The following is a 15,166-nucleotide window of genomic DNA, read 5'->3' as shown; positions in this document are numbered from 1 at the left end:
CAAACCTCATATGAAATAATTACTTTTGTAAAAGACAACATGTCAGTAATATCTTTACATAAAATCCTAGCATATTAATGTCACAATAAAACACCTTTTACTTCTACTTTTTTTTCATGTTTTATTATTCCAGATATATTTCTCCATCTAAAATGGAGCCATGACCCTGAATTATCTGATATTCATTACTTCTCATGAACAAATCATTCCACTGTTCAGTTCAAGCCCACTATATCACAGCTTTCACCTTTCAAGAATATACAGTCTCCTCTTTACTTACCTATTCAAATGTGAACCCATTTCTGATTAAGTAAATGTTTAAAACCTTGTATGCTGCTGCTGTCTGGGGTGAACCATCCGTTCAAAGCTAAATCCATCTCCATGCTATTTCTTTCTCTCCAAGTAGACTCCCTTCTTCTATATATAATGTCACCCATTTTTGAAAATCCAGTTCAAGCTTCTTCTTCTCCATGAAGTCTCATATTCTTTCTTGATACTGTAGACCAGTATAGACATTCTGCCAGTATCTATATACAGCTACTTTTACATTTTTTCCAACTTTACTTGAGCAGCTATGATCTACTATAGATACTGTCAACCTCTCCCCCCTTCTTGAAGCTCCTTCCTTTGATTGTTTTCTTCCTACCTCAGTGATCAGTTCTAAGGATCATTGTATGGGCTTGTCTTCTGTTCATCTCTTAAATAATGATATTGTAATATTTTCTGTCTTTGGCCCTCTTCCTCTCATTTTAGAATCACTTCCAAAGCAATCTTATCCACTTGTGAAGGACTCACAGATCTATATTTCTAGCCCGTATCTCTTCTGAGCTGCAGATAGGGATATTCTCTTATCATCTAGACATATCTACGTGAATGTCCCCGGAGATACCTATGTCCTACTGAACTGCTCAAACTGCACTATATTGTCCAAGTCAAATCCTTCAGTTGTCAGTTCCTCTCAATTCAATGACAAAATTCTGTTATTTCTTTCTTAATGATTCTTGAATATCTTCCTTTTGCTCTCCATTTTCAGTGAATGCCTCTGTTTGATCTATTAAGTTACTATTGTTTATGCTTCTGTATTACCACATATTTACCTATTCTGTACTAAATATTATTCTACCTATTCCATTACTAAATTCTATAGCTATATTATAGAACAGCTAAATAATTAGTCACTCACCCGTCTTATCAGCAGACTGTGAACTCATTGAGATAGAAGTTATATCTATTATCTCTGTACTCTTGGCATCTAATGCAATGCCTGGCAAATAGTAGGCTCTCAATACATGTTTATGGAATATATGAATGATGACCAGTTATGAAAGAAAAAGTTAATAATGATTCTTCACCTCAAAAAGTGATGTAAAGGAAAGAAGTGAATATTCACCATGTAAAAGACAAAAACAATGATAACAACAATAGTACTAATAATATTATGTGCTTCCCCTGTCAGAGAGTTAGGCTTACATCATCTTAGTGGAGTCTTAACAAGAATTCTCTGGGATACAGATGCTCAGAGAGGTCCTAAGGAACAGAAGCAGAGCTTGAACCCTTAAAGTATGACTGCACAGCCCATGCTGTAGGCTAATCCGTTTAGGGGTTTAAAATTTTGGACATTTGGTAAGTAACACAGAGCTATGAAAAGTCTACCAGTGGCCATTGCAACCTTAGTAGTTGAGAAACTACAGTGTTTTATAAACAAATCAGCCTATTTTTTTTCAAAATAATGTTACTCTAGAATATTAATAAAAATGTTCTATAACTTTACAAAAACTAAGAAGCACTGTGTTCTTTTTCCTGTAGGTCCTCCTATTATCACTCTTGAGCCAGTAGAAACTGTTATTAATGCTGGTAACAAAATCATACTGAATTGTCAGGCAACTGGAGAGCCTCATCCAACCATTACATGGTCCCGCCAAGGGCACTCTATCCCCTGGGATGACCGAATTAATGTGTTGCCCAACAACTCATTACATATTGCTGCTGCTCAGAAAGAAGATACGTCTGAATATGAATGTGTTGCTCGAAACTTGATGGGTTCTGTACTTGTCAGAGTGCCAGTCACAGTCCAGGGTGAGTGTGATCAGAGGGATACTTATATTAAATAGAACCTGGAGGTACTATTACTCTGGCTGGCTCAATTGGAAGAGCATGTGACTCTTGATCTCAGGGCTGCGAGTTCGAACCCTATGTTGGGTGTAGAGATTACTAAAAAAATAAATAAACAAACTTTAAAAATAAATAAATAAATAAATACATAGCACCTTGGGCAACCCGAATCATAAAAATTACTAAGCATCTTGGTCTAAGTCTCCTTTACCCTTAAGATCCTTCTAGATTGTGGAGATAGAACAAAAATCACATAATTTACAGACTGGAGAGAATAAAATAGTACTGATTAGAGCACTAAACTACCAAGCTAATAATTCAAAATCCCAAACTAAAGTTTTGATTCAAAACTAAGTCAAATTTGTTTTTAGAAATCAATGCATTTATTTTTCTTTAAAGAATGACATATCCAAAATATAAGCAGTATTTGAACTTCTGGGTCTCTCACTCTCTCAGCAGTCATGTCCATGTGAATCAAGATTGGAGCTGGGAAGAAACTCTAGTTAACTATTTGAAATTCTTCTTTCCTGTGTAGATTTTAATTTTACCATCAAGGAGAGCATCCACAAGCAGTTGTTCAGCAATTATAGATTCAGTTCTAAACCTGGTGCATGAATGAAATTCAATTTATGTTTTGTTGTTTGCAAACACAGAAACAAAGTACAATATTTTATTTGCAGTTCACGGTGGATATTCCCAGTGGTCTACATGGAGAGCCTGCAGTGTCACCTGTGGAAAAGGCATCCAAAAGAGAAGTCGTCTGTGCAACAACCCCTTTCCAGCCAATGGTGGGAAGCCTTGCCAAGGGTCAGATTCAGAAATGCGAAACTGTCAACATAAGCTGTGTCCAGGTACACCTTTTTAGTCAACAGATAGGCACATGTTCAACAGATATTCATCTCTGTTCCCTAACTATGGATTGTCTCAGTGTTAATGCTTTAAATTGCAAAGTATCTGACAGCGTAATGTTTCACCTTTGTACAGTGGATGGTAGCTGGTCAGAATGGAGCCCTTGGGAAGAATGCACAAGGAGTTGTGGACGTGGCAACCAAACCAGGACCAGAACTTGCAATAATCCATCAGCTCAATATGGTGGGCGGCCATGTGAAGGAAATGCAGTAGAAATAATCATGTGCAACATTAGGCCTTGCCCAGGTGAGAATCCACTGCTGAGCAAAAGTTGGCTATTTTTGACTCCAGTAAAGGGGTTATAACTACCTTTTCTTCTTTGCTGTAAAAAGATGTCATGGCCTCTACCCTGGAATATACTCATCCTCTGTGTTATTCGTTCTGTCTCATTGATAAAGTTATGAAGAGTATGGCATTAATCAATGTTAAGTAAAATCCCTGATTTAGTTGAACATCTTTGTGTTACACAAACTGTAGTGTATTTTTAATCATGTAAAGAAAACATAAGTGTTCACAAAATCATAGAATTTAGAAGTAATAAGGACCTTAATATCTAATGCAGCTATTCATTTTCAGGTAAAAAAAAATGAAGTCTAAGGTATTTAAAAACTTTCCCAGAAACACACAATTAAGGAGAGCTAAGATAATAATAGCAACGATTCGCTAAACACCTGTAATGTTCTAGGAATCATGCTAGGTGCTTTACGTACATGCTGTTTTTTACTTTGTAAAACAACTCTACAACATAGGTATTTTAGGGCTCTTTCAGATTAAGGCAACAGAAACCAAACCTAAAAGCTTAAGTAGAAGATTCTACTTTCAGGTCTGATTGAATTCAGGGATTTGGCCAGTGTTTTTACTAGCATGTTTTCCATCTCTCATCTCTGCTTCCCTCTCGTTGGCTTTATTGTCCTTTATACTCTTTCCATGCGGTGGAAAAAATGACTGCTGTCAGCTACTGGCTCACAGGGGCCTTATAATCTAAGGACTCAGAAAATAAAGAGTCTTGCTGTCTCTGTCAGAACTCCTATCAACCTCTGGAAAGGAGCTCTGTTTGATTTTGTTCGGGTCCCATGCTCACCTCTGAACTCAGCTAAGTCCAGATACTCGGATAACTGGTTTGAGCTACCTACCCACCATGTGTCAAGAGGGGCAGGCTCCTTGTTTGACAGCCAGAAAGAAATCATATGGAATAGAAGTGTCTGGTCATTCATTAATTCATTCATTTATTCATTCATTTATCCAACAAATATTTATTGAGCACCCACTCTATGCTCAAGGCATTGTTTTAACTGCTCCAGTTGGAATGATAAATAGATAACATCATTCGGATATTGATAAGCATACTGAACAAACCCCAAGAGCTGCAGTGATAGAGCATACCTGGGAGAGACACCTTAGCTGAAATGGTTTAAAAGAAGGGGGTAGGGGGATGCTGACAGACCAAAATAAAATAGATATTCAGTACACTGGGTATTGCATCCTATTGTATAAGTGAAGAAGCCAAGATTCAGAAAATAGATGATAATTCAGTCATGTCACATGGCTAGTAAAAAGCGAATCAAGCATTTGAATCCAGGTCCATCTGATTCCTAAGCGAATTTGCTTAGATCCTGGGTATCTTGATTTGCAGTTCAGAACTTACATTGCACTTAGCATAATCTCCTCCAGAACCATGAGAGACTATGGACTCTGGGAAACAAACTGAGGGCTTCAGATGGGAGGAGCGTGGGGGACTGGGATAGGCTGGTGATGGGTATTAAGGAGGGAATATATTGCATGGTGCACCGGGTGTTATACGCAAATAATGAATCATGGAACACTACATCAAAAACTAAGGATATACTGTATGGTGACTAACATAACATAATAAAAAATTATTATTTAAATAAATAAATAAATCAAAGAATGCTAAAAAAAAGAAAGAACTTACATTGCTTTAGTAAATGTAAATAAAATACTGTCATGAAATCTTGAAAAAAAAATAAGCCAAAGCCAAAACTGTTCTAATCTTAAAGAATTAGAAATCTGATTATAATAGCATAATATATCAGTCAAAAGAGCCAGAACACCTGATTAGAGCAGTCTTTGTACAGATTGTCAGTTACGATACTGATATAATGAAAAGCAAAATGATATTTGTAGATGCCCTAAAATAAAAGTCAGGGTTTTTTCTCTTCATGTTGAGTAACTATTGGTTTACTGATGTTTTGCTCACTGTTCTACTGGCTAGTACTGTTTTTGAGACTTCTCTGGTTATTCCCCAGTCCCTAAATTAATTGAATTTAACTAATGTTTTGGCATAATGTCAGTGGTATCCTCGGGCCAAGAAACGAAAGCATGTATCTCTTTCTAGTTGAAAGTTTAGTGGCATCATATTGCTAGCTGGTCACAGACCATAGTGGGACCATTTACACTTTTGGAACCATTTACACCATGATGCTACAAATCAGTTTCCCTCCCTACTTCCTGAGAGGTGGTTGTTAAATTTATCATCATACCATTGCAAAATGAGTAAGTAGCCTAAGAAAACCTTTCTCATCCAGGGGTATGTCAGAATCTTAGGGATAAGAAGGATTTTCTTTTTATACATTGTTGTAATCAACTTGCTAATATTTTGTTGAAGATTTTTTCATCTATGTTCATGAGAGAAATTGACCATAGTTTTATTTTCTTTTCATAGTTCTCAATGTCTGTCTGGTTTTGATATTAGGGAAATGCTGGCCTCATAGAATAAGTTAGAAAGTAATCCTGATTCTGCCCTCTGAAAGAGATAGTAAAGAATTGGTATAATTTCTTCCTTAAATGTTTGGGAAAATTCAGCAGTGAACCCATCTGAAATAGTGCTTTCTCTTTTGGAAAGTTATTAATTCTGATTCAATTTCTTTAGTAGATACAGGCTTATTCAGATGTCTATTTCTTCTTGTGCAAGTTTCGGCAAATTGTATCTTATAAGGAATTGGTCCATTTCATCTAGGGTATCAAATTTGAGCATAGACTATTCATAGTATCATTTTATTTACTTTTTAATGTTCATAGGATCCATAGTTATGCCCTTCTTTCATTTCTGATACTAGTAGTTTGTGTCCTCAATTTCTCTTTTTCTTCCTCTGGCTAGATGCTTATTGACTTTATTGATATTTTCAAAGAGCCAGCATTTGATTTCATTGATTTTATCTATTGATTTCCTTTTGTCAATTTCACTAATTTCTGCTCTAATTCTTTTTTTTTTTCTTCTGCCTACTTTGGATTTAACTTTTTCTTCTTCTAGTTTCCTGAGGTGTAAACTTAGGTGATTGATTTAGATCTTTCTTTTCTAATATATGCATGCAGTGCTATAAATTTTCCTCCTAGCACTGCTTTTGCTGCATCCCAAAAATTTTCATAAGTTGTGCTTTCATTTCCATTTAGTTCAAAATATTTTTAATTTCTCTTGATATTTCTTCTTTGACTTATGTATCATTTAGAAATGTGTTGTTTAATCTCTACATATATAAGGATTTTCCAGTTATCTTTCTGTTACTGATTCTCTTAATTCCACTGTAGTCTGAGAGCAAATATATGATTTCTATTCTTTTGAATTTGTTAAAGATGTCTTTTATGACCCAGAATGTGTTCTGTCTGGGTGAATGTTGCAGGTGAGCTTGAGAAGAATGTGTATTCTGCTGTTTTTGGATGGCGTAGCCTGTAAATGTTTAATTATATCCAGTTGGACCAATGGTGATATTGAGTTCAACTATTTCCTTACTGGTTTTCTGCCTGCTGCATCTGGGCATTTGTGATAAAGGGGTGTCAGTGTCTCCAACTATTATAGTGGATTCATCTGGGTTTTGGGCTTTTTTTTTAATAGTTCTATTAGTTTTGCTTCACAGAATTTGACTCTTTTTAGAAAGAATTTATTCTTAGTACTGTCAAACTTACAGAAAACTTGCAAGAATAGTACAGTACAATAGTAAGATTCTTGCTTAGGTCCAGAGTCCCTGCTCCTAAGCACAATGCTCTGTTGCTTCCCTAGACTCAGAATTGTAACTTAGTGTAGCAACACATTTATCTATTACACTTTGCATTTTTCTTACATACTGATTCCTCCATAGTTGTTTTCTTTTGTATTATTTATACACCACAATGTTTGGTGCTTTATCTGGTTTATATTATCATTCCAACTTTTTTCTTTTCATTTCATTCATATAAAAGAAACATTTTAACTGTACCACATATTATGTCATTAAATTAAATTCTGGTTGAGGTGTTTTGTATTGATTTAAAAAAAATTAAAGGTCTTCAGATAAACACCTCTATGCATATGTAATAGAAACTACACAGATAATAAATGAATAAGCATCACCCAATTTTAATCCTTCAATTAAAAAAACACATCAGTGGGTTTTTGTTAACCAACACCTTGAAAATTGGATGTATTATAATAACTGGAATAGCAGACTTTTTTTTTCAATCACATAGTCCATACATCAGTAATCCAAATTAATAAAGAAGTAGTTTTGAGTAATATCTGTCTTCTATTTAAAGGCTTTGTTCTTTCTTTTTTTTTTTCTTTCTTTTTTCTTTTTAGGGTTAGTCAAATGCTTTTAAGTCCAAATCTTGTCCTCTAAAATAAATCTGTGTGACTGTGCTTGTCTATGTCTGCAAAGTACATGGATATGTAACAAACTCAACTAGAAAATAGTTAATTGAAAGAAAATATAAGGTGTGTTCTAAACTATTTTCTAAACAAAGCAGCCAAATGATAATTTCATTATTTGGTTGTCAACTAATTCTTTTGGTGTCTGATAGGTTGTGTTAAGAGAATATTTAGACACTGACCTTAAGGCCCTATTTTGATTCATATCTTGGTTCAACTAGGTGACCACAAAAACATATTTTATGAGCCCCATTTCTAGAAAACACCCTTAAAACAAAAATATCACTTGATACTGACTTATACATGAGAGAAACCATAATGTTGATTCTTAGCCCATGCACCTGGTAGGAAACACAAGGTTGTTTCAGTCTTGTGGTTAGATGGTGTAATATGTTAGTTACCAAAAGAAAGGCCTTAATATCACTCCGTGGAAACTACTGGTCAAATTTTTGGTGTTTAGGAAGCAGGTGAATATGTTATTCAGAACTTTTAACTCATGAACATTATGTAATGGAGACAATTTTTCAAGGAAGTTACAACTGTGAAAGTCATCATGTTGTTGAAGGATCCAAGTGTATTTTTAAACATGAAACTGTTTCAGGCTTAAAGATGTGGTCTTGAGTCTAGAGTGCAAGTTATCATTATGGAAACATTTGTATTGTCTATAATCGCATCTAGATCTGTTATACAGCCTCTCTCCTAAGCTTCTGGTTCCTTCCACTTTTCCCAGAGCATAAAACACAAACAAATGCTTATCGAGGATTTTTAAACTTAGATTATGTTTACATATGGTAGTTTGATTATATTCTATTTTAATAAAATAGTCCCTTTGGATAATTGTAAGCATTCATTTTGGCATTAGGTAGCCTTCTGAATTTTCCTATAAACACTAATTCCCATGAAAATCTAACCAGAAGGAGAAAGAAGGAACTTTATGTTTCCTTTGTTCAATTTCAATTATTTTAGATTCCAGGCTAATTTAACTTATTACTGAGTTAATTTACTTGTATAATTTTGTTTATTTAACAAATGTGGTTCTGTGACTTGAAAATCTGTCTCTTGGGATATTTGTAGTTCCCGGAGCATGGAGCACTTGGCAGCCTTGGAGTGCGTGCAGCGAAAGTTGTGGTAAAGGCGCCCAGATAAGGACAAGACTGTGCAATAATCCACCACCATCATTTGATGGATCCTATTGTGATGGGGCAGAAACACAGATGCAAGTTTGTAATGAAAGACACTGTCCAGGTAAGAGAAATTCAATGTTTTTACCCTTAATAAATTGACATCTACTTCTTATCCAAGTAGTATGTCAGTAAGAATCAATGTCAATAAGAATATCACCCAGCCTAACAATGCTCAGAGTATTGTAGTAACAGAGCACATATGTTTTCCCTTAATCCAGTTGATGGCAAGTGGACAACTTGGACCAGTTGGAGTGCCTGTACTGTGTCCTGTGGAGGAGGTGCCAGACAGAGAACAAGGGAGTGCTCTGATCCTGTCCCCCAATACGGAGGCAACAGATGTGAAGGGAGTGATGTCCAGACCGATTTTTGCAATAATGACCCTTGTCCAAGTGAGTGTTGGAAATAGTGAGTCAACATTATACTTTCTTAAAGTTTTGTTATGGCCTTAAGTCCTTAAAGTTATAATATACTGTTACTTGATTCATCTACCTTTGGTTTAGAATATCAAAGTGTTGTACAGTTGCTATCATGTCTGTATACCATAGATGTAATTGATTTATATAGGCAAGAGCTGTGTCCTATTTCATTCCCTCTCTAGGACTAGCTGCCGAGTGCAAGGACAAGGGCACCCTTACACACCTACTGTTAATGGTGTTGCTGATATCTTTACAGAGGCAAGGAGGTGGCTCTTTTCCTTAATTCAGTCACCAAGCTAGATTTTAAGACCTTAACAGCATCTGAATCCACTGTATCTGGATTTTGTAGTCTTGACTCATCAAGAGCAAAGATCTTGTGTCATTCATATCCTTCAGCTCCTGGAATACTGTGAGACTCAATAGATGTATATTAAATGGAATTTCTCAATGACTGGAATGTATACCCAGTTTCTAGTCAGAATAACAGCTAAACCAACTGCCTTCAGAAGTTGCCTATTCATAGATTTGTATATTTCTTTTCAGTTCCTGGGAAGAATCTTACTGTACTTTTTGGATGAATGTCATTGTTTAGCACCTCTCCAATGGTTCTCTATTGTAGCTCATGGTAACTGGAGTCCTTGGAGTGGCTGGGGAATGTGCAGCCGGACATGCAACGGGGGGCAGATGCGGCGGTACCGCACATGTGATAACCCTCATCCCTCCAACGGTGGAAGAGCTTGTGGGGGGCCAGACTCCCAGATCCAGAGGTGTAACACTGACATGTGTCCTGGTGAGCCCCCCAACTCCTGGCAGTAGAATAAGTACGGCATTTCACTTAGTGCTCATTGTAGCTAGCCCCATCATTTCAGATTTTAAAATGAGACTTGTATAGGTAAGGTCACCTGAACTGTAGATTTTAAAACCAGTGGGTTAATATTGGCTATTCCATTCTTGTTCACAGTGGATGGAAGTTGGGGAAACTGGCATAATTGGGACCAGTGCTCTGCCTCTTGTGGAGGAGGTGAAAAGACTCGAAGACGGCTGTGCAACAATCCAGTGCCATCTAAAAGTGGGCGGCCCTGTCCAGGAGATGTTACTCAGGTGTCCAGATGCAATATGCAACCATGTCCAGGTGAGCAACTAAGTTAGAATTTGGTGGAACCATTGTTAGTTCATTTATAGCCTTCCTGCAGATTAGAAAATTAAAGAACAGTTTCACATTGTTAAAGTGCTAAGATACAACTGAACTTTCCAAAGCCTTAAGGGTGCTTTAGAAATAAAATGTCCCGGAAAATCAGGAAGGCTCATTTGGCAGAGTGAGAGAGAGGAGTTACATGAAGAGATTTGCAGGATCTAGATAAGCTAAAAGGATGAGTGTCTATCAGTCAACTGTTCAACATATCTTGCCAACGTGTAAACTGATTACCAGGGGTTTTGAGGTTCTAACATGTAGGCATGGTGACAGTTCTAGTTTTAATTGAGACATTTTGTAGCTCCTGCGCCTTGCTACAGGTCACTGTCAAGGAGTATTGTTCATCTAAGGGATGTTATTCAGTGATGGGTACAAGGACCCCAGTGGCAGAAGGACCCCAATTAGCTACCCAGAACTAGGAGATATCTCTTGAGTCCTGGGACACAAGCTCCTTTGGAGACTAGAGAACCAAGGTCAAAATGGTCAAATGAAGAGTTTTGTTCCAAGATGGTGGAGGACCAGGAGACCTAAAGTTCATCTGGTCCCAGGAATTCAGCTAGAGAGCTACCAAACCATTCTGAATACCTATGAATGCAACTGGAGAACTAAGAAAAGAGTTGCAGAAACTCTATGAACAGAAAAGCGACCACTTTCTGCAAGGAGGAGAAAAGATGGTGGAGGAGTAGGGGACCCTTTTTCAGCTGGTCCCCTGAGTCGAGCTGGATATCTTCCAGACCATCCTGAACACCCACAGAATCAGCCTGAGACGCAGGAAGATACATCTGGATCTCTACAAATGAACATCTCCAGCGCTGAATATTGAGATATGAAGTGGGGAGCCATGAATCCACGCACAGATATTGGAAGATGAACGGAAGGGGGAGGGAGCCACCGCGCTTGGGTGCTGGGAAGCAATAGCCACTTGCACTGGGGAGTGGGACGGACTCGTGGACCAGCACCCATGAGAGAGCAGACTGAGACCGTTAGCCGGGGAATGCACATGACCAGTCTGAAAACCGGAGCTCCGGAGCACACACTGGAACTGGACTGATACCGGGAGCTTGGGAGCGTGCGCGCGACCAGACTGAAAACCGGCGCTCTGGAGTGTGCGTGAACCACACTGAAACGGAGCTTGGGAGTGCAGGCGGGGGCAGCTGGCAATATTAGAAGCACAAAGGACAGAGACATGCCGGCCCTGGAAGTGAGGGCTGGGACACCGGCTGTGGGGCGCACATTCCAGGACGCTGCAGGGTTTTTGAAAGCACCGACAGAAACAGAGTTAAAGTGTCCAGGACAGCTCAGTGGAGAGTGGACTGCGATCTCTCTGTTCTGAGACAGAGGCTAGGATATGGCCACTGCTGCTCTGACTCTCGGAAGAGTCACAGCAAACTGCCAGGGAAAGCCACCAGAGGACAAAGCCCAGAAATACCAGCTCTCATTGTGCCCATCCCCACTCCCCCTTGCAGGGGAGAGGGCGACTCTACCCAAACAGAGTTGCCTGAATATCAGCACGGCAGGCCCCTCCCCCCAGAAGGCAGGCTGAAAAAGCAAGAAATCCACATCCCTAAGGTCCCTATAAAACAAGTGCACACTGCCTGGCTCCTGGTCAATAATTTGGGCTCTGGGCATNGGTCCCAGTCAACACTTGGGCTCTGGACAACCCTGCAATCTCTCTTCATCAGAATGACGAGAAGGAGAAGTCCCCCCCAGCAAAGAAAAGATAATGAGTCTGTGGCCTCTGCCACAGAACTGATGGATATGGATATAACCAAATTGTCAGAAATGGAGTTCAGAGTAACAATGGTCAAGATGATGTGTAGACTTGAAAAAAATATTAAGAAAAATATTAAAGAGAATGTAGAATCTCTAAGGGTGGAAATGAGAGTGAACTGGTAGAAATTAAAAATGCTATGAATCAAACGCAGTCAAAACTAGATGCTCTGACAGCCAGGGTAAATGAGGCAGAAGAATGAATTAGTGAATTGGAGGATGGAATGGTAGAAGAGAAAGTTAAAACAGAAACTTGGCTCAAATCCAATCTCAAGAATGTAGATTACGGGAGATTACTGACTCAATGAAACGGTCCAATGTCAGAATCATCGGCATCCCCGAGGGGGTGGAGAAAGAGAGGTCTAGAATATATATTTGAACAAATTGTAGCTGAGAACTTCCCTAATCTGGCAAAGGAAACAGGCATTCTTGTCCAAGAGGCAGAGAGNAACAAGCATTCGTGTCCAAGAGGCAGAGAGGACCCCATCCAAGCTCAACCAGGACAAACCTACACCATGTCACATCATAGTGCAATTCGCAAATATTAGATCCAAGGATACAGTATTGAAAGTGGCCAGGGGGAAGAAAACCCTTACATATAGAGGGAAAAATACCAGAATAATGTCAGACCTGTCTACAGAGACCTGGCAGGCTAGGAAGTGTTGGCAGGGTATTTTCAANGGGGGGGCATTTTTAAAGCTCTTTCAGAGAAAAACATGCAGCCAAGGATCCTTTATCCAGCAAGGCTGTCATTCAGAATTGATGGAGAGATAAGGACCTTCCAGGATCAGCAGAAACTGAAGGAATTTGTAACCACCAAACCAGCCCTACATGAGATATTAAGGGGGANTACAGTATTGAAAGCGGCCAGGGCAAAGAAATTTCTCACGTACCAAGGCAAAGGTATCAGGATTACGTCAGACCTGTCTACAGAGACCTGGAATGAGAGAAAGGCTTGGGGGGGCATTTTTAAAGCTCTTTCAGAGAAAAACATGCAGCCAAGGATCCTTTATCCAGCAAAGCTGTCATTCAGAATTGATGGAGAAATAAAGACGTTCCAAAATCGCCAATCATTAACCAATTTCGTAACCACGAAACCAGCCCTACAGGAGATATTAAGGGGGGCTCTATAAAAGTAAAAAGGCTCCAAGAGTGATACAGAACAGAAAGTCACAATCTATAGAAACAAAGACTTCACAGGCAACGTGACAACATTAAAATCATATCTCTCAATAATCAGTCTCAATGTGAATGTCCTAAATGCTCCCATAAAATGCCACATGGTTGCAGATTGGATAAAAAGACATGACCCATCCATTTGCTGTCTACAAGAGACTCATTTTGAGCCTAAAGATACATCCAGACTGAAAGTGAAGGGATGGAAAACCATTTTTCATGTCAATGGACCTCAAAAGAAAGCTTGAGTAGCAATTCTCATATCAGATAGACTGGATTTTAAACTAGAGGCCATAGAGAGAGATACAGAAGGGCACTATNCACTATATTATTCTTAAAGGATGTATCCAACAAGTGGATATGACAATTATAAATATCTATGCCCCCAACAGGAAAGCAGCTAGATACACAAGCCAACTCTTAACCAGAATAAAGAGACATATAGATAATAAAATGTTAATAGTAGGGGACCTCAACACTCCACTCTTAGCAATAGACAGATCACCTAAGCAGAAAATCAACAAAGAAACAAGAGCTTTGAATGACATGCTGTACCAGATGGACCTCATAGATATATATAGAACACTACACCCCAGATAACNCAAATCATGGAAGGAGCCGAGATGCCCTTCAACAGATGACTGGATTAAGAAGCTGTGGTCCATATATACAATGGAATATTACTCAGCTATCAGAAAGAACGAATTCTCAACATTTGCTGCAACATGGACGGCACTGGAGGAGATAATGCTAAGTGAAATAAGTCAAGCAGAGAAAGACAATTATCATATGGTTTCTCTCATCTATGGAACGTAAGAACTAGGAAGATCGGTAGGAGAAGAAAGGGAAAAAGAAAGGGGAGTAATCAGAAGGGGGAATAGCATGAGAGACTATGGACTCTGAAAAACAAACTGAGGGCTTCAGAGGGGAGGAGGGTGGGGGAATGGGATAGGCTGGTGATGTGTAGTAAGGAGGGCACGTATTTCATGGTGCACTGGGTGTTATACGCAACTAATGAATCATTGAACTTTACATCAAAAAAAACCCAAAATAAAACAAATAAAATTAAAAAAATACATACACAAAAGACATACACACATACACAAATAAAATACAGGAAAAATAATGAAAATAGTAACAGTGATATGCTGTTAAGGGTAATGAGTAATTTTAATTTTTTGTACTTTTATGTATTAAAAATTTTTTAACAACAACAACAAAAAAAGAACACTATACCCCAGAACAACAGAATACTCATTCTTTTCATGGAACTTTCTCCAGGATAGACCATATACTGGGTCACAAAACAGGTCTCAACCAATACCAAAAGACTTANATATACTGGGTCACAAAACAGGTCTCAACCGATACCAAAAGACTGAGATTATTCCCTGCATATTCTCAGACCACAATGCTTTGAAACTGGAACTCAATCACAAGGAAAAATTTGGAAGAAACTCAAACACTTGGAAACTAAGAACCATCCTGCTCAAGAATGATTGGGTAAACCAGGAAATTAAAAATCAGCTTAAACAATTTTTGGAGACCAATGAAAATGAAAACACATCAGTCCAAAACCTATGGGACTGCAAAGGTGTTCTTAAGGGGAAAATACATAGCCATCCAAGCCTCACTCAAAAGAATAGAAAAATCTAAAATGCAGTTTTTACATTCTCACCTCAAGAAGCTGGAGCTGGAACAGAAGAACAGGCCTAACCCACGCACAAGAAGGCAAGTGATCAAGATTAGAGCAGAGATCAATGAATTA

The 15,166-nt window shown here is 38.4% G+C and overlaps 1 protein-coding gene across 2 annotated transcripts in view; it reads left to right on the top strand.

The window, feature by feature from the left end:
* HMCN1 (hemicentin 1) overlaps positions 1 to 15,166 on the top strand; it is a 477,641-nt gene that overhangs the window by 426,600 nt on the left and 35,875 nt on the right. For both annotated transcript variants that reach the window (XM_034666795.1, XM_034666794.1), the window contains exons 87-93: positions 1,807 to 2,076; positions 2,793 to 2,963; positions 3,097 to 3,267; positions 8,735 to 8,905; positions 9,063 to 9,233; positions 9,880 to 10,050; positions 10,222 to 10,392. In XM_034666795.1, coding sequence (XP_034522686.1) covers positions 1,807 to 2,076; positions 2,793 to 2,963; positions 3,097 to 3,267; positions 8,735 to 8,905; positions 9,063 to 9,233; positions 9,880 to 10,050; positions 10,222 to 10,392 — 1,296 coding nt within the window. The remainder of the gene's footprint in view (positions 1 to 1,806; positions 2,077 to 2,792; positions 2,964 to 3,096; positions 3,268 to 8,734; positions 8,906 to 9,062; positions 9,234 to 9,879; positions 10,051 to 10,221; positions 10,393 to 15,166) is intronic.

Source organism: Ailuropoda melanoleuca, chromosome 8 (assembly GCF_002007445.2).
Source record: "Ailuropoda melanoleuca isolate Jingjing chromosome 8, ASM200744v2, whole genome shotgun sequence".
Classification (NCBI taxonomy): Eukaryota; Metazoa; Chordata; class Mammalia; order Carnivora; family Ursidae; genus Ailuropoda; species Ailuropoda melanoleuca.
This window is presented reverse-complemented; position numbering and strand designations above follow the sequence as displayed.